General features: G+C 43.4%; 1 protein-coding gene across 1 annotated transcript in view; it reads right to left on the bottom strand.

The window, feature by feature from the left end:
* zbtb16a (zinc finger and BTB domain containing 16a) overlaps positions 1-25,423 on the bottom strand; it is a 167,657-nt gene that overhangs the window by 78,142 nt on the left and 64,092 nt on the right. Inside the window, exon 4 of the mRNA XM_061740364.1 lies at positions 4,580-4,696. Coding sequence (XP_061596348.1) covers positions 4,580-4,696 — 117 coding nt within the window. The remainder of the gene's footprint in view (positions 1-4,579; positions 4,697-25,423) is intronic.

The following is a 25,423-nucleotide window of genomic DNA, read 5'->3' as shown; positions in this document are numbered from 1 at the left end:
CTCGCCGTTCCCTCCTCTCCTCCGCTGTTTATTCCTTCCTCTTCCTTTGGCTGACTTTCTCTGAACGACGGACCCATCTCAGGGGCTTCTGGCCCCCCGGGAGACAGAGGGCATCCCAGTCCAAGGAGTTCCTCCCGCTTCCTTTATTCCAGTCATTTAATTACAATTCTCCGTAACTTGAGGCCCGAATCCACGAATAAACTTGTTTTATGTTTACTTACATAACTGGATGTTGAAAAAAAAAAAAGTAAAATAATGCGTGATTTCACATTTCTAATTGCTAAAGTGAAATCGATTACTGGTGGCATGGATCTGTTAGCGCCGATTGGTTTTGCCTGATTAAATTCTAGTTTAATGCCTATTTTCTGGTCAGATCTTCTACGATTGCACCTCCAGGACTGGTCAATCTCGTACCACTCTTCCACCCCGGATTATCTTGGCAAATATGAAAGGAGTTACCAGGGAATTTGTTCAGATGTCACTGGTCACCGGGGTAAGAACGGTAATAAATTTAGTGATCCCCTGAACCCCGGCGCTTGTTGCTTTTTTAGTGAAATGTCACAAAAGCCGGGCTTGAGGATAAAGTTTATTGTTGTGTGATGGCTTTTGTTTGCGATGCCCTGCGGTCCCACATAAATCTGCCCAGCAGCATCGTATACTTTTGTCTGTAAAGTGAGAATTGTGAACCGCTGGGGGGGGGGATAAAGAAAGTAAGATCCTGGCTGTAAAAACACATGATCTTCCCTGGTCAACACAACACTCAAACTGTATTCAGAGACCGGGATGTTTGGTTTTAAGCGTGTCCTTCAACCTTCCTCCGATTTCCAAAAGGCTGAAGAAAACAGATCTTTGACATGGTCCCTGTGCTCCTACGGACCACCACAAGAAGGACTTCCACAGTGTCTCCGGTGGATTATGTGTAACGAGGACGACCGTGAAAAAGTGTGCAGGGTACAAGACGTGGTGATACTTCCTGCCACCTGGAGGAACTAAGTTAGCGTCCTAAAAGATACGCTAAGACGGAGAAAAGATGCGGGAACGTCAGATGATCCATCAACCCAAGCATTACCAGAGAGGTGCCATACCGGTCCCAGCATTTACTTGTGTACAGATATTGATGCCAAATATTCGTGCAGTCAATAAAAGTTCTGGTTGGTTCTAGATCAGGGGTCGGCAACCCAACATAATGAAAGAGCCATATTGGACCAAAAACACAAAAAACAAATATGTCTGGAGCCGCAAAAAATGAAAAGTCTTGTATCAGCCTTAGAATGAAGGCAACACATGCTGCATGTTTCTATATTAGTTAGAACTGGGGGGAGATTTATTTTCATTATGCACTTTGAGAAAAAAGTCGAAATGTCGAGAAAAAAGTCAAAATTTCGAGAAAAAAGTCAAAATGTCGAGAAAAAAGTCAAAATTTCGAGAAAAAAGGCGGAAATGTCGAGAAAAGAGTCAAAATTTCATGAAAAAAGTCAAAATTTTGAGAAAAAGGTTGAAATGTCGAGAAAAAAGGCAGAAATGTCGAGAAAAAAGTCGAAATTTTGAGAAAAAAGTCGAAATGTCAAGAAAAAATGTGAAATGTCCAGAAAAGTCGAAATTTCGACAAAAAAGTCGAAATGTCGAGATTAATGTTGAAGTACAATCTCGAGAAAAAAGTCGAAATGTCGAGAAAAAAATCAGAATGTCAAGAAAAAAAGTCAAAATTTCGAGAAAAAAAGAAGAAAAAAGGAAAAAAGTGAAGAAAAAAAGGAAAAAAAAAGAAAAAAAGACGAAAAAAAGGAAAAAAAAGGTCAAACATTTTTGAAAAAGCTCCAGGAGCCACTAGGGCGGCACTAAGGAGCCGCATGCGGCTCTAGAGCCGCGGGTTGCCGACCCCTGTTCTAGATCCAGAGACTACAAAGAAGCGAAAGTCAAATCTGTGTAACGCCAACGTCAGCAAGGACCGCTCTGGTTTGATGTAACTTGACGTACATCTACTTCACTTATTACGAGAACGGAAGCTAGTCGTGATGTTTTCGATCATTTGCAGCGTTTTCCGGTTTGAGTTTGTTTGCCATTTAATCTGGTTTAAAGGATCTGCTACAGTTTCAGTCGGTAATGATCCAAAGATCATTCAGTTTAATTTCAGATGAACTGTGACACAAATCACCCAGAAATGATTTATCCAAACAGCCAATGGAAAAGTCCCAGAGTGACGTCTGTCTCCTTTACACAATGATACGTGACGGTACACGTCAGTGAGCATCAACGAGGGAGAATTAACGCGCTAACACAACATCATAGAGTTTATTTACAGTTTCCTGTAAAATAAACATTTATGTTGATCAGCACCCAACCAAGTCTTGATCAGTTACAACAGACGACCTCAACAGGCTCCAACCACCACACTGTGGCTAAGCTGCAGCTGTTTTAGTTGAAGAAGAAGACGCGAGAGGGAAACTGTATCAATGGATAGGTGAGTTTCCATTGGCGGGGTCGTCGACCGTTGGCATCTCCATTAACAGCAACGTTCACTAACATTTTCAGGATCTCCTATGGGCCGAGACTAATCCCTGACGTGGGTCACGGTGTGGTACAGTTCGTTGGTTCGATTGGTCATTGGATTCTACTGACATCCCACGATGCAACGTCTGAAACCATTAAGACTAGAGTCCGAACAGTTCGGTTGTTGTGGAACTTTATTTTGACACCTAATTTTTGTTTTCTTTTATTTGAAATACAAAGCAACCTGTGAGGAATTACTTGCATTTTAACATAAAAAAATTATTCATAACGTTGTTATTTGCTACATTTTAAGATAATTTACAATTTATATTTGCAGCCTCATCATGCAAGTTTTTCTTATTTGGATTTTGTGTTCTTGTGTGATTTTAGGTCCAATGTGTTAATAAAGTCTTTCAAAATTAAAAAAAAACAAAACAACAACCGTAAATTCACATGTGAGGTTATGCCGAAAAAGATGACACCAAACAAGGCAAAGTAAAGTGATTTAAAGTTAAAAATATACAGATAATGTCAAAAGAAGTAAAAAACAGCAAATTCAAGTCTGGACTCACGGGATGATTTTCTGGCTGCTAACGAAACGAAACGGGCTTTGACTCGAGTTCCCAACGGAGGATTAAAATGACGAAGGGGGGAAAAAAACCCCCCACAAAAACCGAAAGAACTTTCGAGATTACAAAGATGTGAATCAAACAGACACCATCTCACACAGCATGAAAAATGATAATCAACGGAGATGCAATCAACGGGTCTGACAGTTGGCTTTTCTCCTGGTTGCACACGTTTCTGAACCGATTACACATTAACCAGTTCAGCAGGTTGACCTTGAACTGAGAGGGGGATCGATTAGTTCAGAGCTCCTGACCTCAAAACGGTGACATCAGTTATGGTAACCGATAGCATCAACAATTACAACTGTTGACATCCAGTAGTAAAATCTAAACGTGTTTAACTGCGAGAAGCGGCCTTTTCACATCCTGTAAGTCTCCTTTTCTTTGGCTGGGAAACACGTGAAATTGTTAAATCCACATCTGACACGTCTCAAAAATGACCGTCTTCTACTTCTCAGCAAAAAAAACAACTTGTGCACTGATCTCATCATTTCATTATCTTTCTCATCGTCTCCTAAAAAATCCTCTCTTCGTCTTACTTAACATGCTGCGCTCGTCACTTCAAGACGTTCGGTGAAGCAGCAGGGTCATATTTTTAGGTTTCATCCCATCTGGATTTGACGCGCCTTCGACCGCATCCTTTAAAGACTTTAGTGCTTATAGAACACTCTTTAAACCTTAAAGTCCTCTCCAAGTTTAATATTATGATCCACTATTGTTATATAACGTGCCTTACTTTGTGTTTTCATCTGTAGAAAAGTATTTAGCCCAAAAATGCGAAGAAAAAGTGTGCCAAGTTCTTTTAGCGTCTGACAATTCCCAGAAAAAGATATTAAAAGTGACGATTTACGTCTCAGCTCATCATGTCCTCTTTCAGTTTTTACCGTTAAATTGGGATTATTCCCTCCAACTCCACCAATCCTACTTTTCCTGTTCTGATATTTGAAAAAACACCAATGAGAAGAGACTGAAGGACTCCGACTTTAATTACACATCTCTTTGCTCACGCTGTAAAACCAAATGTGGTTCTTTATGGCGCAGATGTCAATTTATTGATGTAAAAAGAAAAGAGCATGTGGAACCACCGGACCAGACCCAAGAAATTATACTTATCAGCTCAAACACATTGTGTTTGTTTACGATTGTGACACATTTTATGCTGAATTAATTAAAAAAAAAAAAAAAAAAAAAGGTCAATCCCACATATAATGGGATTGAAGTGAATATATCTGCGCCTCTAAGCCATAAAATAATCACGAGCGTCATGTCCGGTACTGACGACAGAGCAATGCCTCCTTATAGGAACTAACACCGACATTGTGACACAAGTGGATCAATCAAAATGAAACAGGTGGCATGAAACCCAACAAGAACATGAAACATGAGACACATGAAGTGATCTGGACTAATTGCCCAAAGCCAATCTTTTCTTTTTTTCAAAGATTTCGACAAACACGGCAGACCTTTAGTTGTGGGGAACGCTCCCTGCAGTCTAGCGGCCTTGAACGCCCCATCAGCACCGGTTTTTAAACGGGTGTGCGCCCCACGCGGCAGTTTCAGGTTGTTTGACCTCAGCGAGCCTGCAGAGGAGTGGAGGTGGAATAAATCACAGGAGAGCCGAGTGAAGACGTTGACCTGCCAGCTTCAAACACCACCACATTCACATCACAATATTTGACAGTTTTAGTGGTTTATATAGTACGACGGAGTATTAGGGCCAAACAAAAAAAACAAAAAAAGGAAATTACGAGAATAAAGTCATAATGTAATGAGAATAAAGTCGTAAAATTATGAGAATAAAGTCATAATATTACGAGAATAAAGTCGTAATATTACGAGAATAAAGTCGTAATATATTATAAATATATAAATATAACTTCACAAGATGCTCAATATTCTTCATTTTAACACAGGGAGAAGACTGCTCTTCTTGTTAAGAGTTCTCATAAATTACCACTTTATTTTCATAATATTATGACTTTATTCTCATAAATTACCACTTTATTTTCATAATATTATGACTTTATTCTCATAAATTACCACTTTATTCATTACGACTTTATTCTTGGAATTTTACGACTTTATTCTCGGAATTTTACGACTTTATTCTCATAATATTACGACTTTATTCTATTACGACTTTATTCTCGCAACATTACGACTTTATTCTCGTAATGTTACGACTTTATTCTCGTAATGTTACGACATTATTCTCGTAATTTTACGACTTTATTCTCGTAATATTACGACTTTATTCTCATAATATTATGAATTTATTCTATTACGACTTTATTCTCACAACATTACGACTTTATTCTCGTAATTTTACGACTTTATTCTCATTATATTATGACTTTATTCTCGTAATTTCCATTTTTTTTGTCTTAGTTTGGCCCTAATACTCCGTCGTAATATAGACCGCTTACTCAAAGGATCACTTCAAAATTGGTTTGATTGAATCTACAGTTATATGTATGGATATGCACTTTGGTTCTTATCTCTACTTTTTATCAAATCACACACAGATAAACTCGTTAAGCTGTTAAAGTAGCTGATGTAGCAGCTTAAACATGCATCGTTTAAGCTATGTGAAACAATGATCACAATTTTTTATGTAAATTTTTTTGGCTGACAAGGTGTCAGTTGATGTTTATATGTTTTATGTATGCTTGTGTTGTCTTAGTGCTGTATGATTTAATGTGGACCCCTGGAAGATCAGCAACCGCTGCAGTGGAAGTTAATGGGGATCCGAATAAAGAATAAAGAATGTAGCTCTGATTTTATAACTGTAAGATGATAAAATGATGCTCCTGGTTTAACCCTTTACGCCCGGCCTGATCTCAGGGGCCACGGGGTTTAAGGGGCCCATGTTTTTCCGATGTCAAAGTGAGATACTTGCATCATTTGATTCCAGACATGCATATTTTCAATATTTCTCTGCTTAAAAGTCACGTTTCCGATTTCGATTGCTTATTCATTGATCCAGCAGCACAATAGTAAAGCACAATAGTAATGCTACTTTGATTTTACTGAGTTATTTTTCTTTTATTGTAACTAAATAACTGCAATCATCACGTGCAGCATGTACGGACTCCCCACTGCTCCCCGCTCATTCTGGTCTTATTCGTTACCTTCCTAAACCAATCAGACACGCGCCGGAGAGACGAGTGGAGGGTGTCTGTTTCTTAACTGATGCATGATGGATCTGCGCTTGCTTCTCGATCAGACAATAAAAACGGACACTCCTCTTGTGACTGCTCTTCTAATATTTGCGTTTATTGATTATCAAACCGTTTTACAATGTCAGCCAGACATCCTGAAACTGGTTTTATGAGTTGAAGGCCGTTTTTGAGAGAATAAAAGTAAGAGAAGAACGTTGATTCAGGACCTTTACAGTTACAGTCACACCTCCTCGTGTCCCTTTTCACAAGTTATTTATTCGTATAGAGCCAACTCACAGCGTGTGTCACAGTTTTAAAGGCGTCCAATTAAACACAAAATGATTCAGACCGACCGGACCTTAAACGGGGACCGTCGGCCTCAACAGAGACCGATGCCATCGGCCTCGGGCGGCTCCGACTACCGGGGAGAAGGCTTTAGCCGACAGTAGGACTGTGCGATTAATCGATTTTAAATCTAAATCGGATTTATTAATCACAATCGATGTTAAAAAAAGGAAATCGGAAAATCGATTTTCTTTTTTTGCAGCTGCATTACAGACGGAGCTCGTCTAGTCATCTTTGTTTGGTCAAGAAAATTGTAAATGTTGTCACTTTACTAAACTCAAGGAGGATTTACAGTATCTTTCAATTGCACTTCATTCCCAATAGGGACATTTGTTTGCTAGTTTTCTTTAAAAATAAGATAAAATATTTGAAACAATTTATTCCATTGTCTTTTGTAGTTTTACCAAAAAAATCGAAATCGAAATCGAAAATCAGGTTTTCAGAGAAAAAAATTGGGATTTTATTTTTGTCCAAAATCGCCCAGCCCTAGCCGACAGAACACGTTCTGAAGGAGGAACCGGAGACGCTGACCCGCAGGTGAACCCTCACCCCTGCGACCACCGCGCACCGCCAGCTGCTGCAATCCAGCAGTTGAGCTCCTCTTTACAGTCCAATAAACGCATTTATGGTTCGGGAGGGGACGGGACAAGACGGCTACTATGAGGACGTCCTCATGTGTCGGTGGTCGGCCGCGGTCTGAGACAGCGCAACGAAAATAAAATAGGGGGAGAAAAATAACACTTGTCAACCTGATATTTTATTATGTTCCCCTGCAGGAGCGGAGGAAACTGACCAGCGAGGACCGTGGAGAGCTGAACCGGTCCTGTTGAAACGGGAGACACGGCACTCCCGCTCATTAAAAACTCACACGGTGGACACATAACTCTGTATAAACCAGTTTCAGGTTTGAGCGTCGCCTCACAAAACCAAGTCATCCTCCTCTGCTTCTTCTCCAATTTTGTTTAGTTTCCTCAAACAAAATGAGGCGAAACTGCCAGACGAGCAGGAAGAACAGGACGAGTGGGTGGACGTCCCACTGCACGCGCTCGCCCAGCCTTCACCCGCGTCAATAACCTGCAAAGATTTAGTGTTTAGGGCCCATTATTTCCTGCTTTCAAGTCGCACGCTGTCAAAGGCAAAGCCGACTTTATTAAGGCTGGAGTCAAGACGCCGGGGTGGAAAAGCGGGAAACGCGATGATCACTTGGGCAGTAAAAGTAGACAAAGAGGGGAAGAGTGTAAAAGTCGTACAGGAGTCGTTTTGGGGACTGGAAGGAAACACAAAATTATCTTTTTCTTTTACTTCAGTCGCTCACAAAAGTTGAGTGAAGAAGTCAAGGCTCCCACCGGAGTCCCGGAGACATCGGCTAAAGTTTACAAAACACTTTTTTGTGCTAAAGAAAGTTAAATAGTTTATTCAAACAGCTTTAAACAACAGGAAACGTTTTCTTTACTGCACTCAGGTGCACTCATTTACATACTTGTTTTATTTTGTCTGATTCCCAAATCCTCTCCTCCACCCGGTCAAATCTTCCACATAAAACTTAATAAGTGCCGACTTCAAACGGGCAAATCGGATCAATTAGTGAGATCTCGCCGCAACAGCCGTTAAAGGGCATAAACCCACCTCAAAATACAACCGAACGTGAAGTCATAAAGCCTGCGCTATCTGCCAAACGACACCGTTCAAAGGTTTCCTGCTCTTTTCCATTAGGTCATCTGTTTTTCCACAAATGGGGTGTCAGAAATGAGGAACGCTCAAAAAAACGTTAAGATAACAACCAGGCAGCCCAGATGACAATGAGATTTAATTCGTTTATCATTACTGAAGGGCAGAACGGAGTCTTCTGCGGGCTTTCCTCAGCTGCGTTCGTTTTGTTCAACAATAAAGTTTAAAAGAAAAAACGCTTTGAGAACGCAAACTGCAGAGGACACAGAGATCCTTAACAAGCAGCAGACGAGCGAGAAACTCGACTTTGATGCCGACTTCCATAACAACACTTATTTTTGACGTTTTGGTCAGATTGTTGTGGTTCGGACCCCAAGCGATTGCTGCGTCTGACCCGCAGACTGTATCAGAAGAACTGGACAAACCCCAATGTGATGTCACTAGAGGTTTCCAGTAGGAATGGGCGATATTTTACCGTTCATGATATACCGTCAAAAAAATTCCCCACGGTAAGAATTTGTCATCTCGTGGTAAAAACGATAAATTCCCGTTGATGACGTTTTTGTGTAAAGCTGATTTATGGTTCTGTGTTAAATCCACGCACAACGTACGTGAAGGAAGGAAGGAAGGAAGGAAGGAAGGAAGGAAGGAAGGAAGGAAATGAGCCTGAAAGAAAGAAAGAAAGAAAATTATGAGTCTGAAATAAAGAAAGAAAGAAAGAAAGAAAGAAAGAAAGAAAATTATGAGTCTGAAAGAAAGAAAGAAAGAAAGAAAGAAAGAAAGAAAGAAAGAAAGCTATGAGCCTGAAAGAAAGAAAGAAGGAAAGAAAGAAAGCTATGAGCCTGAAAGAAAGAAAGAAAGAAAGAAAGAAAGAAAGAAAGAAAGAAAGAAAGAAAGAAAGAAAGAAAGAAAGAAAGAAAGAAAGAAAGAAAGAAAGAAAGAAAGAAAGAAAGAAAGAAAGAAAGAAAGAAAGAAAGAAAGAAAGAAAAATTCCTGTTGATGACGTTTTTGTATTGGTATTTTTTTTATCGTTATCGGGATAAATGCCAGAAATTATCGTGATCAATTTTTTAGTCCATACCGCCCATCCCTAGTTTCCAGACGCTTGGGGAAGGCCGGTACACACGCCCACCTTAGTTCGGCTTAGCTCATCCTGACCCGCGATGCTGCTCAAACCCGCCAGACCATCCTCGTTTCCGAGGTGGCCTTGAAAACGACATTTGAAAAGAGTAAGTTCGGAGTTACAACGAGGTCAAATCTCATCAACGCGACCCTTGATGTGCTAACGCCGTAAGATGGCAGGTTCGTGGGCCTCATGGCTTCGTCCCAGTGCGGTCTCGCCGGAGTTTCGGGCAAATTTAGTCAATCCCAAAGGATCGCCTACCCGGAGAAACCGAGTGCCCATCTGTGCGGAAATCCGGAGGATGAGCACGGTTAGTGCAGAGCGCCAGTCACAGCGGTCCGTTACTAAAACGGACAGCATAAAAAATTATTATCTTTAAAACATGAATGACGACGCTCAGCTAGGTCAGCATTCATTCACAAGTCACATACTGAGTGTTAAGTAGCTAAAGCAATGACCGCTGCTGTCATTAGGAGAAATGATGCAAATAATTATGCACAAGTTTTCAACTCTGAGCTGAGTGGAGACTAACTCAGTTTTGGAGGCCGTTGAGCTAAAAAAAATCATTTAAGGCGGACTAACGCTTCTACATGTGAAGACACCCTTAAAACTGAACTCTGTTTACATTTCTAAAAGGTTTGGTCATTTCAGCTTCTCAACAGTCCACCTGGTGACCAAGTCAGGGCCTTGAGTGTGGGATTTATCAGACCCCCTCCTCCCGCAGCCACTTAGCGCACAGACGTCTGCTCAGCTCTGAACGTACATACAGCAGAAGTCACACTGCAGAGCAATGACAGCTGCTGGCAGGCAGCCAAAGCGGGGAAGTACACGCGTGTGTGTGTTTGGGTGGCGGTGGCGGTGAGGGGATACGATCAGCTGATGCAGAAATAGGCCAAATGCTGACTGGGCGGTTCAAAAGGTTCGTCCGTCCCGTCTGGCGCTCTCACAGAGGGGTTTCCCGTCTTTTACCGTTGTTACTTAGTGAAATAATAATAAACCGTTTTCACCAAAGTGGTTCTGGTTCCGTTTCAGACCTACAGCCAAACCAGCTTTTTTTTTTACACAGTCAAATATGGAGAAAGTGCTGGTTCGGAGCCAGAAAAACTGGTGTTACATGGATCCGGATACAGGAACTTCCCAACCTTTCCAAACAGACACATCTGAAGTTTGTGTGTTTGGTGTAAAGTGATACTGAGCGTCTTCGCTGATTTACGTCACGTCTAAGGCTCTTTCTTAGAAACCCTTGACGGGAGCCTTCGCTGACATCACAAGTGTTTAAAGCCACAATTCAAGTGAACTGGTTTTGGGTTGTTAGGCACAGTCGATACGAGTTAGTGACATCATAACGAGCAGACGAACCGAAGAGCAACACCCTAACTCGCCTGGAGTACCATCACGCAGCTTTGTTCAGCGCTGTAGCCACCAGCTATAACGTCATTGGGTTCTTGAAGGACATGCCACTTTCCGTCCAGAAGGTTTGATCAATTCTAAGTCATTTTGTGAATGAAGTGACAGAAAATTGACGAAACCGTCTGGATAGAAGGTGAAACCTCTTTAAGAAGCAAGAAAAAGGAGGTCCTTTCACCTTTGTTCACGCCCTTGAGGACCCCCTGGACCTGGACGACTGAGAATCCAACCAGTGTGTCCTGATTCTTGATTAACTGCTCCCATCCCCAAGGTGCGCTTTTTAACTGCTGTATTTAAAACCTTACATCCCCCCACATTGATCACTCTTAAGAGGATTGTCAATGCTGTAATGGTTATGTAAATATCGGCCCGGCAGTGACGCCCCAGTTCAGTAAATGTTGACGCCACGATCCTGGCTCTTCCTGCACGGATCCAACCGGCAGTGCCTAAAAAGTCTGCGCAGACTGTTTTAAAAAGACAGTGGCCTAATCGCTGCAAATCAATACGGTCTGTACCCCTCCGAAACCCCCAGAGATCCTCTGGGGAGCCATCCAGAATCCTGTTTGCCCAGGCATTGAAGTGCTTTTCCTCCTGACCAGCCGTATTAGTATTCTGTAGCCACTTGCTTGTTTTCAACAGTTATAACACAATATCCATGCTTTGCTTTTATGTCGCACCTCCCAGTGGAATTAGCGGCATAAAAGCAATCCTTGTGTGTCCTGGCTACTTCCAGATGGCTTTGGGAGTGCTTTTATCTTCTCCCTCTGCCTCGCTCCCTCCGTCTCCTTTCACTTTCTCTTGCTCTCTTTCTTCCCTCCACATGAAAGTGCCGTCGGCAGATCTCTCTGCTTAGCCGGGTTCATTCTCTCTTCATCCGAAAATATAAAAGTTTCAAAGAGCATTTCATGAGGGAGCTCTTCCATAAATGGGATTCATAGCTCTCTAATCTGCGCTGCGAAATTGATCTAAAAAGTTTCCCAGAGCTATTGGCCAACTTACATAATGCAATAAAGGGTCGAGCCTGAGAGAATATTTACTTTTATTACCATTTATGTCACAAACAGTCCCCTCGCCCCGGCTTCCCAGTTGGGACCGTAAAATAATTTAGATCCGTCGGAAAATAAAAGCCTCCACATGCGCAAACGCATAACAAAGCGGAAAGAAAGTTTGAAGCAAAATTTCAAAAATCACAAAAAATATTGTGTGATCTCAGGCAAAGACAATGACTGATGCACTCAGGGAATTCTAATTCATGTGACTGTCACATGTTGAGGTCAAGATCACACAAAGAAAAATGGGAATACCAGCGTCTAAACGCAGCCTTTTTGTGAAGCCCTGGGTGCGAGCAGAGACATGCGCACGGTGGCGGCGTCTGCTCTCGTTTCGGTCCGTCAGCGCTCGTGTGAAACCTGCCTAACTGCACACATCGCAACACGTCCCCACGACACAATGAAGGAGCTCTCAAGGTTCGACCGGCAGGCTTCAGTTTCTGCAGATGTCGGCGCATACCACCGACTCATGACAGGAGCTGCAGCAAGCCTCGGCGAAAATCTAATAACGGGCGTGAATGTGTGACGCACCGTTATAACGTTACCACAACAATGTGTCGTTGTCGGCCATAATGCCGGAGAAATCTGAGGCATTTCCCAAACAAAAGCGCTGACTTTTGTTGGCTTTCACACACCGTCCTCCAACTTCACTTCCAACTTCGACTCCAACTTCGACTCCAGGTTCGACTCCAACTTCACCTTCATGTTTGACTTCAACTTCATCTCCAGGTTCAAATCCAACTTCACCTCCAGGTTCGACTTGGCGGCCAGTTTTAGGAGGAACTGCTTGTTACAGAGACGCTGGTCAAAGGCAGCTACGGTTGATCTATGAACTAAAAAAAAGTGGCCAAATGGTGACAGCTAAACATTGGCTGTACAGGCCACCAATCAAAAGGCCACTCCTCTTATTAGACATACATTTGAAAAATAGAAGTAAGTAGACCTTTGTTGTAGAGTTGGACATTTTAAGAGGAGACCAAAACCCTTTGGATCCAGCCCCTAGTGGTCGGTCAAGGAACTGCCCCCTTACTCAACCACAAACTCAGCACACATGGACCAGGTCTACTTTTTCTGATGGCCGTCGGGTAGGGCTGTTCAATTAATCGATTTTAAATCGTAATTGCGATTATGTAATTAGAACGATGTTAAAACGTGAAAATCGTAAAATCGATTTTTCCCTTTTTTTTTTTTTTTTTTTTTTTTACCTTTTCTGCACACATATTAATGATTGATACCATATTAATGATTGATGGAAATACCAAAATGCCACCGGGCATCCCTCAAGCCAGATGCCGTAGACCGGCTCGTGTTCCTTGCAAAAAACTTGCAAATGTGAATAGCAAATGTAATGACTGACATTACACACCTCTACCTCCTTCATGGGTTGCATTATTATTTAGCATGCAAAGACCCAGTTTAGTTTAATTTGAAAATGTCTTGTTTTATTTAATTGGAAATATAACTTACTTAGCTCAGACTGCGATCAGATCTCAAGATTTAGGTCGATTGCTGTTATTGTTTTGGTTGGCTCCGTGCCGGTTTCGTGCTTTGTTTGTGGTTTTTTGTTGCAGATTTCCAGTGCTTGACGTGTGTCTCCGTGTGTCCCTGCTAATATGTGTGCAGACAAGGTAAAAAAAAAAAAAAGGGAAATATAACTTACTGTATGTTTGCAAGTGCTGATTTGCTGATTTTTTTTTTCAGAGATAAAACTTTATATTTTATTATATTTTTTAAAACTTTTTTTCAACTTATTTTACAGAGTTTTGCACTTTATTCATTCATTTTTGGTTTAATAAGAGCAAAGTTTGCACTTAAGTCCCAATGGGGCAAATGTTCAATAAAAAAACAGCATATTTGAAATCATTTCTTTGCCTTTTGTCAATTCACAAAATAATCCTAATCCTAATCGAAAATCGGATTTTGAGAGAAAAAAATCGAGATTTTATTTTTGGGCAAAATCGAACAGCCCTACCGTCGGGTCGCCTCTGGCCCTGACAACATCTGCAGCAGCCCATATCAAAACTGGTTTACGCCCCACATTTCACCCAATGCAACACAAGTCATAGCCCAAGCTAGACCCAGTTCACCACCTTTGTTCCACATCAGGCCCGTATAACACCCGCCAGAACTGTACATAAACCAGAAATTAAAGAAGCAGCCCGCTCTGGGCCCAGATGTGTCTGCCATCCAGCTGTCAGTCCCTGACCACTGTTGGGAACAGAACCTCTTAATAAAAGGTCGCTGCACCTTGAAACAACGCCGCCACCGCAGGAAATGCAGCTGCATTCAACAGGGTGCAAACTGAAGAGGCAGCAAAGCTCACTGAGCTCTGCTGCGCACTCCGCCACGGCGCTCGGCTCCATCAGAACCGCATTAAATGCCAGGCCAGTGCCTGACAGAAGCCGTCATGGTCTTTGTTAGAAATGTACTGATCGGGTCTTTACGGGCCGTCGGCATACAGCTGAACGTACGCTGCCCGTAAAGCAGCTTTGCGATATTCTGTGAACTGACATGCATAAATGTCACACTGTGTGTGTGCGTGCACGTGAATAGGTTTTACAGTCAAGCTCAATACAGGCATGCTTACACACACGCACACACACACAAATCCATACTAGCCACAGGCTCCTCTCCAATCTATTTTCTGCTCAGCTGGTTTTAAATGAAGTTATTATGACTCATTAAAATGCCCACAAGCTTGTGGAAGTCGGCCAATTACAATTTAAATTTAGCCTCCTGCTCTCACAACCGAACCCCCCCCATACAACAAACGTCTCATCACTGCTTCGGCTTCTTTTCCTCTCTTTTTGTTTTGTTCCTTTCATTTTGGGAGAGGGGTGTTAGCAGAGGATTCGGGAGTCTTCGTGGACCCTCCGCGAAGACTCCCCCGACGGCTCACACGAGACGACACCAGAATAAAACGAGCAGAAGTGATGTTTGGATAAAAGTCACCTCTGATCCATTTCAATATCGTCAACCCCGTTTCCAGTGAAGAAACAAGAAACACGAATATAAATAATAGCCGGTTCGTATTGACATGTGCAGCCCAGATACACGCAGCAGAACTTCCTCCAAATGTAGAAAATACCACTAATTATAACACAGAACTCAACAAATGGACTTTGCCCGCACCACAAGAACACACTCCCACGTACACAATCTTTCTTTGGTAAACTTTGGTTGCACTTGGCTATTTAAAATGAGAAAATAAATAAATAGAGTCCACCAGAACCAACTCTGTTTGCATGTTTTTCATTTTGAAGAGAGTTGCAGACCAACCGGTCCAGCACTTGAAGTTCAGGGAAGCGGCTTTCAAACGCAACATAATCCGGCTGAGGGTTAACCCAACCAGATGGGTTAACCTTCCTGGTTAAGACCCATCCAGAATAGTTAACCCAAGGCTGGACGGTCTTGATCATGGATGATCCTCAGACTGGATTGTTTCCATCCAACTACCAGCCAATAGCAGCATGGAAGACCCAGTATCGAACTACCCACTAGGGATGGGCGGTATGGACTAAAAAATGTATCACGATAATATCTGGCATTTATCCCGATAACGATAAAAAAATACCAATTCAACTCCACCTTTGTAACTATAAATCGATCACCACATTCAGTCTTTGGAGCCCCCAAAACACTGCTCTAAAAGATACTAAATGCTACTAAACTACACCAATAAAATTGAATTGATAAAAATCAATTAAATGAGTCCACCTGTACTGCAAAACTGTAATGACTCAGATGTCATGTTACACAAACACGTATCAACGGGATTCTTTCTTTCTTTCTTTCTGGCTCATATCTTTCTTTCTTTCTTTCTTTCTGGCTCATATCTTTCTTTCTTTCTTTCTTCCAGGCTCATATCTTTCTTTCTTCCAGGCTCATATCTTTCTTTCTTCCAGGCTCATATCTTTCTTTCTTCCAGGCTCATATCTTTCTTTCTTCCAGGCTCATATCTTTCTTTCTTCCAGGCTCATATCTTTCTTTCTTCCAGGCTCATATCTTTCTTTCTTCCAGGCTCATATCTTTCTTTCTTCCAGGCTCATATCTTTCTTTCTTCCAGGCTCATATCTTTCTTTCTTCCAGGCTCATATCCTTCCTTCCTTCCTTCCTTCCTTCCTTCCTTCCTTCCTTCCTTCCTTCCTTCCTTCCTTCCTTCCTTCCTTCCTTCCTTCCTTCTTCCTTCCTTCCTTCCTTCCTTCCTTCCTTCCTTCCTTCCTTCCTTCCTTCCTTCCTTCCTTCCTTCCTTCCTTCCTTCCTTCCTTCCTTCCTTCCTTCCTTCCCTTCCTTCCTTCCCTTCCTTCCTTCCTTCCTTCCTTCCTTCTTCCTTCCTTCCTTCCTTCCTTCCTTCCTTCCTTCCTTCCTTCCTTCCTTCCTTCCTTCCTTCCTTCCTTCCTTCCTTCCTTCCTTCCTTCCTTCCTTCCTTCCTTCCTTCCTTCCTTCCTTCCTTCCTTCCTTCCTTCCTTCCTTCCTTCCTTCCTTCCTTCCTTCCTTCCTTCCTTCCTTCCTTCCTTCCTTCCTTCCTTCCTTCCTTCCTTCCTTCCTTCCTTCCTTCCTTCCTTCCTTCCTTCTTCCTTCCTTCCTTCCTTCCTTCCTTCCTTCCTTCCGTGCGTGGATTAACGCAGAACCATAAATCAGCTTTACACAAAAACGTAATCAAGGGGAATTTATCGTTTTTTACCGCGAGATGACAAATTCTTACCGTGGGGAATTTTACGGTAAAATATCGCCCATTCCTAGTACCCACTGGTCTTTGAGATCAGCGGGTACATGACTCGATGCATCGGCAAGGTCCAGAAGCTGATGGGAGTCAACTCCAGGAGATCCTAGAACCAGCTACTGGTTGACAGGTCGGTTGCCCCGGGCTGCAGGACCACGTACCACATGTCCTGACAACCAATGACCTGGTGTCAGGAGGAGATGGAGGCCACTGGCGGCACCTGGGATCAAGACATCCGGCCCGGGTGGTGCCCCGACTCTCCTGCGGCGCCACTTTAGTTGCCCTCTGTTGATGCTAGTCTGGCTGCTGCCCCGCCCACGTCACACGCTTCCTGTCTCTGATTGGTTGGACGTCTCCTGCCTCCGTTGGGAAGTCAAGTCGGGCCCCGGAGGAACCAGAACAATTCTTAGTGTCAGAGAGGAAAAGAGTTTGCGCTGAACCCTCGGTTCCCAGAACCAGATGTGTTTCCACGAGGAATGTTTTCTGTTGTGTGATTTAAGGCCACATAAATAAAAGCCAACACTTGTCGGGTCCAAAGAGGACTCGCGGGTCGGACTTTTGTTGTCGTTCGAACACTCCGAGACGGCCTGAAGGACCCTCGCCTTCAAGAAGAGCCGGTCCACCTGATCCTGCTTCAGCCCTCTTCAGCAGCGCTCGCCATTCAGCCGCCGAGACCCCCCAACGCCAGCACACGACCTGATTCAACATCACACTCCCACAAGCCCCTGCATCCTCTCTCTCCCTTTGTGATGATGGTGTGTGTTTGTGTGTGTTCACGTGCACACGCATGTTTATGGCGTCTACAGTACCGTTCGGATTTCCAGGAGAGCAAATTAATTGGCAGCCTTTTGCAATAATTGACTTTTGCTGCACACACACACACACACACTCACAAGCGTGAAGTACACAGCGAGCAATCACATCTCCCTCTCCCAGACACACACGTACACACACACCCATGCTGCTTGCTGACAACAAAGCTGCTGGGAGGAGGGAGGGATGATGAAGCGAATCCAAAATTCAATCGACTGTGTTCTTGTTTTGAGCAGAAGGCACACAGTGTACTGTACTGTTAGAGGCCATAAAACTCTCTCACACACACACACACACACACACACACACACACACACACACACACACACACACACACACACACACACACACACACACACACACACACACACACACACACACACACACACACACACACACACACACACACACACACACACACACACACACACACACACACACTTTGGTAGACACAGACGTTTCAGCAATCATCCTCCATCAAAACACTTTGTCTCGCATACAGAAATAAGACTTGGCATCAGAGCGGAATACCAAATAAAACCCATTAAGGGAGCGCAGGGGCGCCGCTACTTAGCAACCGCCAGGATTTAAAGCTGCAACATCTCCGTAATAAAGAAAACAAGATCAAACCCTATCAGGGTTTGTTTTGTTTTTTGTTTTTGACCCCCCCCCCTTTTTGTCTGAAAATAGAGGTCTGCAACTTTTGGGGTTTTTTGATGGACGGGCTCCGGGGAGCAATCACAGAAAAGGAACCGCTGTTATCCGATGGCGATCTAATCTGCTGGAGCCGTTTGTTTAGCCAGGAGTGATTAGTTGTGGCGTTTTCTTTTGTTTGTTACATTTTATTCTTGAGAAAAAGGTTAATCTACGTCCCGTCTGGGATAAACAAGCGCCGCGCTTGCACAAGAGACCAGGAAGAAGTGTGTTGTTCTGTCATTTATTTGAGAAGCTTCGCTAGCAAAGTGACGCCGTAGTTTTACCGATTTGACCTGCAGCCACCACCGAGGTTCCGTCTGAGAAAGCTGCAGTTCCTGTATGGACCACTGAGGGCCGACTCCAAAAGTGTCTCGAGTCTCGAAGCGTAGAGAAGGAGCTGCGTTCCTCCTGCTAGCGCTCTGCCAGGTAACATCAGACGTCAAGCAGGACAAGTACTCCCATGATATCCATCCACTTAGTGGAGAGTAGGGTAGATGTTTTGGCAGTTTGCTGATCTGGAACATTCAGGTGTGTGTAAACACAACGTCACCAGAGAAAGACATTAGCGGAGCAATGAAGACGGGGTTCAAAAGAAGACATTTCCGAGGCGAGCTCGAGGTCAGACCACGTGATACGAACAAACAGGACAGGGGCGGGGACAGCAGGCGAGACCGGACCCGGGAAAGGGGCCGGGACATGAGTGGGAGAAATTGAACCAGTTTTTGGACCTGTCACGCAGCTGAAATGAGACGGTAGATAAGAAGAATACAGCTGGGAGCGTCGACTTGTCATTTCCACCTGAAGAATCTTCGGAGACGTGAATATTCCACCTCTAACGCTCAAATGTTTAATGCTACAGAACGTGCGCAACAGATGGACGTCTTCACGTCTCAGCGCTACAACTGATAACTAGGGATGGGCGGTATGGACTAAATAATGTATCACGATAATTTCTGGCATTTATCCCGATAACGATAAAAATCAAAATAAAAAAAATACCAATTGAACTCCACCTTTTTAACTATAAATCTATCACCACATTCAGTCTTTGGAGCCAAAACACTGCTCTAAAAGAATACTGAATACTACTAAACTACACCAATTAAATTGAATTGATAAAAACCACCAAAAATCCACCTGTACTGCAAAACTGTAATGACTTCTTTCTTTCTTTCTTTCTTTCAGGCTCATATCTTTCTTTCTTTCTTTCTTTCTTTCTTTCAGGCTCATATCTTTCTTTCTTTCTTTCTTTCAGGCTCATATCTTTCTTTCTTTCTTTCTTTCAGGCTCATATCTTTCTTTCTTTCTTTCAGGCTCATATCTTTCTTTCTTTCTTTCTTTCTTTCAGGCTCATATCTTTCTTTCTTTCTTTCTTTCTTTCAGGCTCATATCTTTCTTTCTTTCTTTCTTTCTTTCTTTCTTTCTTTCTTTCTTTCTTTCTTTCTTTCTTTCTTTCTTTCTTTCAGGCTCATATCTTTCTTTCTTTCTTTCTTTCTTTCTTTCAGGCTCATATCTTTCTTTCTTTCTTTCTTTTTTCAGGCTCATTTCTTTCTTTCTTTCTTTCTTTTTTCAGGCTCATTTCTTTCTTTCTTTCTTTCTTTTTTCAGGCTCATTTCTTTCTTTCTATCTTTCTTTTTTCAGGCTCATATCTTTCTTTTTTCAGGCTCATATCTTTCTTTTTTCAGGCTCATATCTTTCTTTTTTCAGGCTCATATCTTTCTTTTTTCAGGCTCATATCTTTCTTTTTTCAGGCTCATATCTTTCTTTTTTCAGGCTCCTTCCTTCCTTCCTTCCTTCCTTCCTTCCTTCCTTCCTTCCTTCCTTCCTTCCTTCCTTCCTTCCTTCCTTCCTTCCTTCCTTCCTTCCTTCCTTCCTTCCTTCCTTCCTTCCTTCCTTCCTTCCTTCCTTCCTTCCTTCCTTCCTTCCTTCCTTCCTTCCTTCCTTCCTTCCTTCCTTCCTTCCTTCCTTCCTTCCTTCCTTCCTTCCTTCCTTCCTTCCTTCCTTCCTTCCTTCCTTCCTTCCTTCCTTCCTTCCTTCCTTCCTTCCTTCCTTCCTTCCTTCCTTCCTTCCTTCCTTCCTTCCTTCCTTCCTTCCTTCCTTCCTTCCTTCCTTCCTTCCTTCCTTCCTTCCTTCCTTCCTTCCTTCCTTCCTTCCTTCCTTCCTTCCTTCCTTCCTTCCTTCCTTCCTTCCTTCCTTCCTTCCTTCCTTCCTTCCTTCCTTCCTTCCTTCCTTCCTTCCTTCCTTCCTTCCTTCCTTCCTTCCTTCCTTCCTTCCTTCCTTCCTTCCTTCCTTCCTTCCTTCCTTCCTTCCTTCCTTCACGTTGTGCGTGGATTTAACACAGAACCATAAATCCGACTACCCGAATTTATCGTTTTTACCGGGAGATGACAAATTCTTACCGTGGGGAATTTTTTTGACGGTATATCTTGAACGGTAAAATATCACCCATTCCTACTGACAACCACAAGGGTAGAGTTAAACGGAGAAGTGTGAGGCCGCCAAGCCTCCCAGTCTGAGTGCAGGGCTTCATCAGAGGCTCCTCCCTCACGCCCTCTTCAGCCGAGCTATTTTTATGTTTTATTTCTTTAAACCACTTCTTTTCCCAGAAGCCCACCGCGCCGGTACAGCGAGTTCTGGCTAAAGAGGGCAGCTGCCTTGAGTAACGCGTTTCCGATGAAGTCACATTTGCTCTGGACAGAGGTCTGAACACTCTGCTGCCGCTCTGCTGCTTGGCAACTAAAAATATTAGCCTGACAGCTCTGGCCGATGCTGCAGTATTATAAGTAGACCCCTGCGTCGCGTTGCTGCTCACTTGTCTGCCCCCCGCGTGCCCTCCGCCGTAATCCAACCCAGCTGAGGCTTCTGCGACGACAGAATCCCACGGGGGTCTGAAACGTGCTGCAGCAACAGGTCAGGGGAAGTCTGGGAATAAGGGCGGGTTTTAAGTTGCAGAGAAGAATTAATGTTATGCTGTAAAAGACTGTTTGATGGACAGTCACATGACAAGGTTCTCTGCAGACACGACCGTGTGGGCAGTACCCCCTTCTGCTTCTGCAGGATTCAAGAAAGCAAGTTTCAGGTGCTGCTCATCATCAGGCCTCAATGAACTGATCATCAGCACGTGTGCAGACCTCTGAATAAACAGATATTTGCTGGTCTGCAGCATTCAAGTGTGTTAACACATGCCGCCAAAAGGGAACGACTCAAGCAACGGTCTGAGAGGAGCAATCCTTGCTCTAAATCAGTTGGAAAACACAGTGAGAGAGGCCTTAATGTGCAAAAGAGACACCCACTGTCAAGCACGCTGGTGGAGGGGTGATGACACAGGGTTGTTCAGCATCGACAGGACCGTCTGCTCGGTGGCGGCAGCGATTAGAGCTCGGACTAAACTGGACTGCAGGCAGGACAACGATCTGAAGCACAGCAGCAGATCTACATCGGAAAAACCTGGTCCGAGTCCAGACCTGAACCTGGTTGAAATGCCGTGGCAGGACCTTACGGGAGATGTGGGGAACCAAATACCCACAAACCCGAGTCAACAGAGGGAGCCTCGTGCAGAACAATGGACCAACGATTAGAAGTCTTCCAGGAAGCAAAGAGGTGGCTCATGAGGGTACTCGGTATTTCCCACATGATTGTTTTTTCTGGCTTCATTGTGGTTATTCTGGATTAAAAGAGAGGCGACCAACACGTGTTCATGATGAGTGACTGTGTGCACGCATCCGTTCAGGAGAGCACATCAGCTGTATACATCCCAACGGCTGCACACTATGGGCCACTTTCGTTTTGTTTTCTCAGAACTACTTCTTTTCCTGCTACTTGCTTTTAATAGCACTCCCCCCCCTCCGCCGCCACCGCCGCCGCCCCACTCTCCCTCGGCTTTCTCCTCACTCATGCATACATGCACAGTCAGGCACACGCACACACATTTAGGAATTCGTGGCCTGGAAGGCAGTCAAGTTTCATTAATTTCTGAGTTTGGGTACAGTACAGTGTGTTCCTGGACTCACATCTGCGAGCAATCATAAATGCTGGAATGCTGGCAGAACATCCAGACCTGCCGGCACAAATATGTCGTCATCAGTGTGAGGGAAGAGCCGGCAGAGCGCCAAAACAACCCGGCGAGCCAGCTGCCAAACAGCCAAACAAACGCCACGGAGATGGAAACACAGACAAAGAGCAAAGCAGCCCTCCCATCTCACTGCATTCATATCTAAATTCTTTGCATTTTTTCCCCCTCGCCAAACGGGTCCGGACGTTCACAGGGGCATTTTGGATTTTGGTCCGGACCGGGACAAAGCTTTCTGTTTCAGGGAGCAGGCCAAGAACACTGGAAAAACTAGCTTTACTGCTAAATCTTGTAGCTTACTCTAAAACGTTAAAGGCACATCAGTAGTGGGGGGGGGGTCTGACTTTAGTACCAGCAGAGCATAACCCGCGGCCATGTTTCCACCAATAATGTTGAATCTCTGAGATAATAGGTGTTTGTGAGTAAACTGTGAGCATGAATCATACATGGCAGCTGCGTCTCCAACAAGTTCACTATCAGGTTTTTACATGTTTGCGCAAATTGCTTCAAAAAGATAGTATAATCTTGGCCGAGGGTCCGTCACCGCCGCCTCGCTGGCCTCCAGACGGCCCTCCGATTAGCAAATCTGGCTCTCGGGAGGGTCCGCTGCATGTGAAAGGCTAAAGGGATCAGTAAAGGGATCAGTCGTCCAGACCTCACTTTCCATTGGCATTGTGGGGGAACACCGAGGCATCCCCAAGATTTCGCCTCTCCAGCATGTCCCGGGGGCCTCGTCCCAGACTACACCTAGGACCGGGATGTGCACTCAGGCACCCAGGAGGAAATCTTCACCGCTAGATGATTTAAATATGCTTTAACGTGTGGGGAACCTATCAAATCAGTTTGGAGAGTCTGTGGGCAGGACTAACGCGGTGAAGATGGCTGCAGCTGAGGAACGGCGGCCGTTCGAGTCGGCTCTGGCATCGACACCCAAAGACGGATCAGGATGGACTAGGCCAGACCATTACAAAAAAATAGTTTAAATTAAATAAAACTGGTATTGGATCAGTACTCGGCATCACATCCAGTTTTAAACCAATGAAGTAATGCTATACGTAGAAAAAATACAATAAGTTATGTCCAGCAGATCTGACCTGGAGGACCAGGACCAAGAGAGGGAACTGGGCCTCGGAGATACAGACGAGTGTATATTCTTACTCGCTACCAGGCGACACGTTACAGATCTCTCCACTCGCATATCATCACATTGTGCCCTTGAGCAAAACATTTTTCCAGCAACTGCCAGTCAGATAAAGAAGGATCTCTGTGGACATAGGTCCAGTCTCGCTCTCTCTGGCATGAGAACCGGGCCGATCCAGGAACATGTAAACGGAGGATTACGACTCTAAACCCAGAAAAGACAGTGATGACGGGGAGAGTCTCGCTGCTAATCTCATCACGCTGCACCGACACACTCGGTGAATCATATCAGCTCGGCCTGGTCCGCTCCGGTGAGTATCGATGTCGTCATTTACCCCGATGCGATGCTGGCACGCTCGGGTGGGACTTAAAAGCCAGATCCTCTTTGATGTGGTGAAGGAAATCCAGTTTGAGAGAACTCTGGACAGATGTGTCAAGTCTCAAATTTGAGAAACGATGCCAGATATCGAGGAACATTTGGCCCAAACTACTGAAGGCGTGACTGGAGGTGAGTGCGGCGCCTCGACTTGGACACCTATCCACCCGACTTCTCTGGGCCTCTCAGCCAACGTTCTGACCAGCTGAGGCCAAATATGGGATTGTCCATATTAGGGCTGTTCGATTAATCGATTTTAAATCGTAATCGCGATTATGTAATTAGAACGATGTTAAAACGTGAAAATCGTAAAATCGATTTTTCACTTTTTTTTTTTTCCGGCTCGTGTTCTTTGCAAAAAAAAAAAAGCAAATGTGAATAGCAAATGTAATGACTGACATTAAACACCTCTACCTCCTTCATGGGTTGCATTATTATTTAGCATGCAAAGACCCAGTTTAGTTTAATTAGAAAATGTCTTGTTTTATTTAATTGGAAATATAACTTACTGTATGTTTGCAAGTGCTGATTTGCTGATTTTTTTTCAGAGATAAAACTTTATATTTTATTATATTTTTTAAAACTTTTTTTCAACTTATTTTACAGAGCTTTGCACTTTATTCATTCATTTTTGGTTTAATAAGAGCAAAGTTTGCACTTAAAGCCCAATGGGGCAAATGTTCAATAAAAAAACTGCATATTTGAAATCATTTCTGTTCCTTTTGTCAATCCACAAAATAATCGTAATCGTAATCGAAAATCGGATTTTGAGAGAAAAAAAATCGAGATTTTATTTTTGGGCAAAATCGAACAGCCCTAGTCCATATTGTCATCGTGGAAATCACTTGTGTGGTTGGCCCTAGTGGGACCCAGACAAGACACCCACTCTGGATGCACATTCCTCCCCCACACAACCGACTGTAGTGCCATTGTGAGCGATTCACATGAAAGCCAACATGGAACCCAATGACAATCCCAAAGGAGTGTCCAGATTTTAGCCCATTAATATCTCAGACGGACCAAACATGCAGTTTTCGCCCAGGTCTGGGCCCCGCCCCCTTGGTGTCATCCATGACAACCATTTTTGTGAACTAGGGCTGGGCGATATATCGAAATTTTAATATATATCGATATATTTTCAAACGCGATATGGTACGAGACAATATCGTTTATATCGAGAATTTTTTTTATTTTTTATTTTGATATAGCTTATTTTGTGACAAATTGACTTGAATGTTTTATTTGAGATTTGCACAAATGTTTTGTTATTTGCACAACTGTCAACCTCAGTGGAAAAGTCTGCCTGTTACCGTCTACGTTGTATTAATTGCACAGTGTATTTTAATGTAATTGTTATGCAGGAAAGGGATATTTGTATTATTTTATTCAGAGAAGCATTTTTATTCTATATATGCAGGCAGTTTATTTTTATGTAATTTGTTTTATACATTTTGATATTGTGCAGACCTCTGTTAATAAATGTACCTGTCTGACATTTGGCACGAGGCTTTGTATTAAAACGGACTGTTTTTTTAAGGGTTTATCTCAGAAAAAATGAAGCTAACAGAGATGCTAATAGAGATGCTATGCTTTAATGCTTTGGGGGAAACCCCAATTATGGCACAGAAAAAATATCGATATATATCGAGTATCGCCATTCAGCTAGAAAATATCGAGATATGACTTTTGGTCCATATCGCCCAGCCCTATTGTGAACCACGAGGTAAAATATACAAT

This window comes from Cololabis saira, chromosome 14 (assembly GCF_033807715.1).
Source record: "Cololabis saira isolate AMF1-May2022 chromosome 14, fColSai1.1, whole genome shotgun sequence".
Taxonomy (NCBI): domain Eukaryota; kingdom Metazoa; phylum Chordata; class Actinopteri; order Beloniformes; family Belonidae; genus Cololabis; species Cololabis saira.
This window is presented reverse-complemented; position numbering and strand designations above follow the sequence as displayed.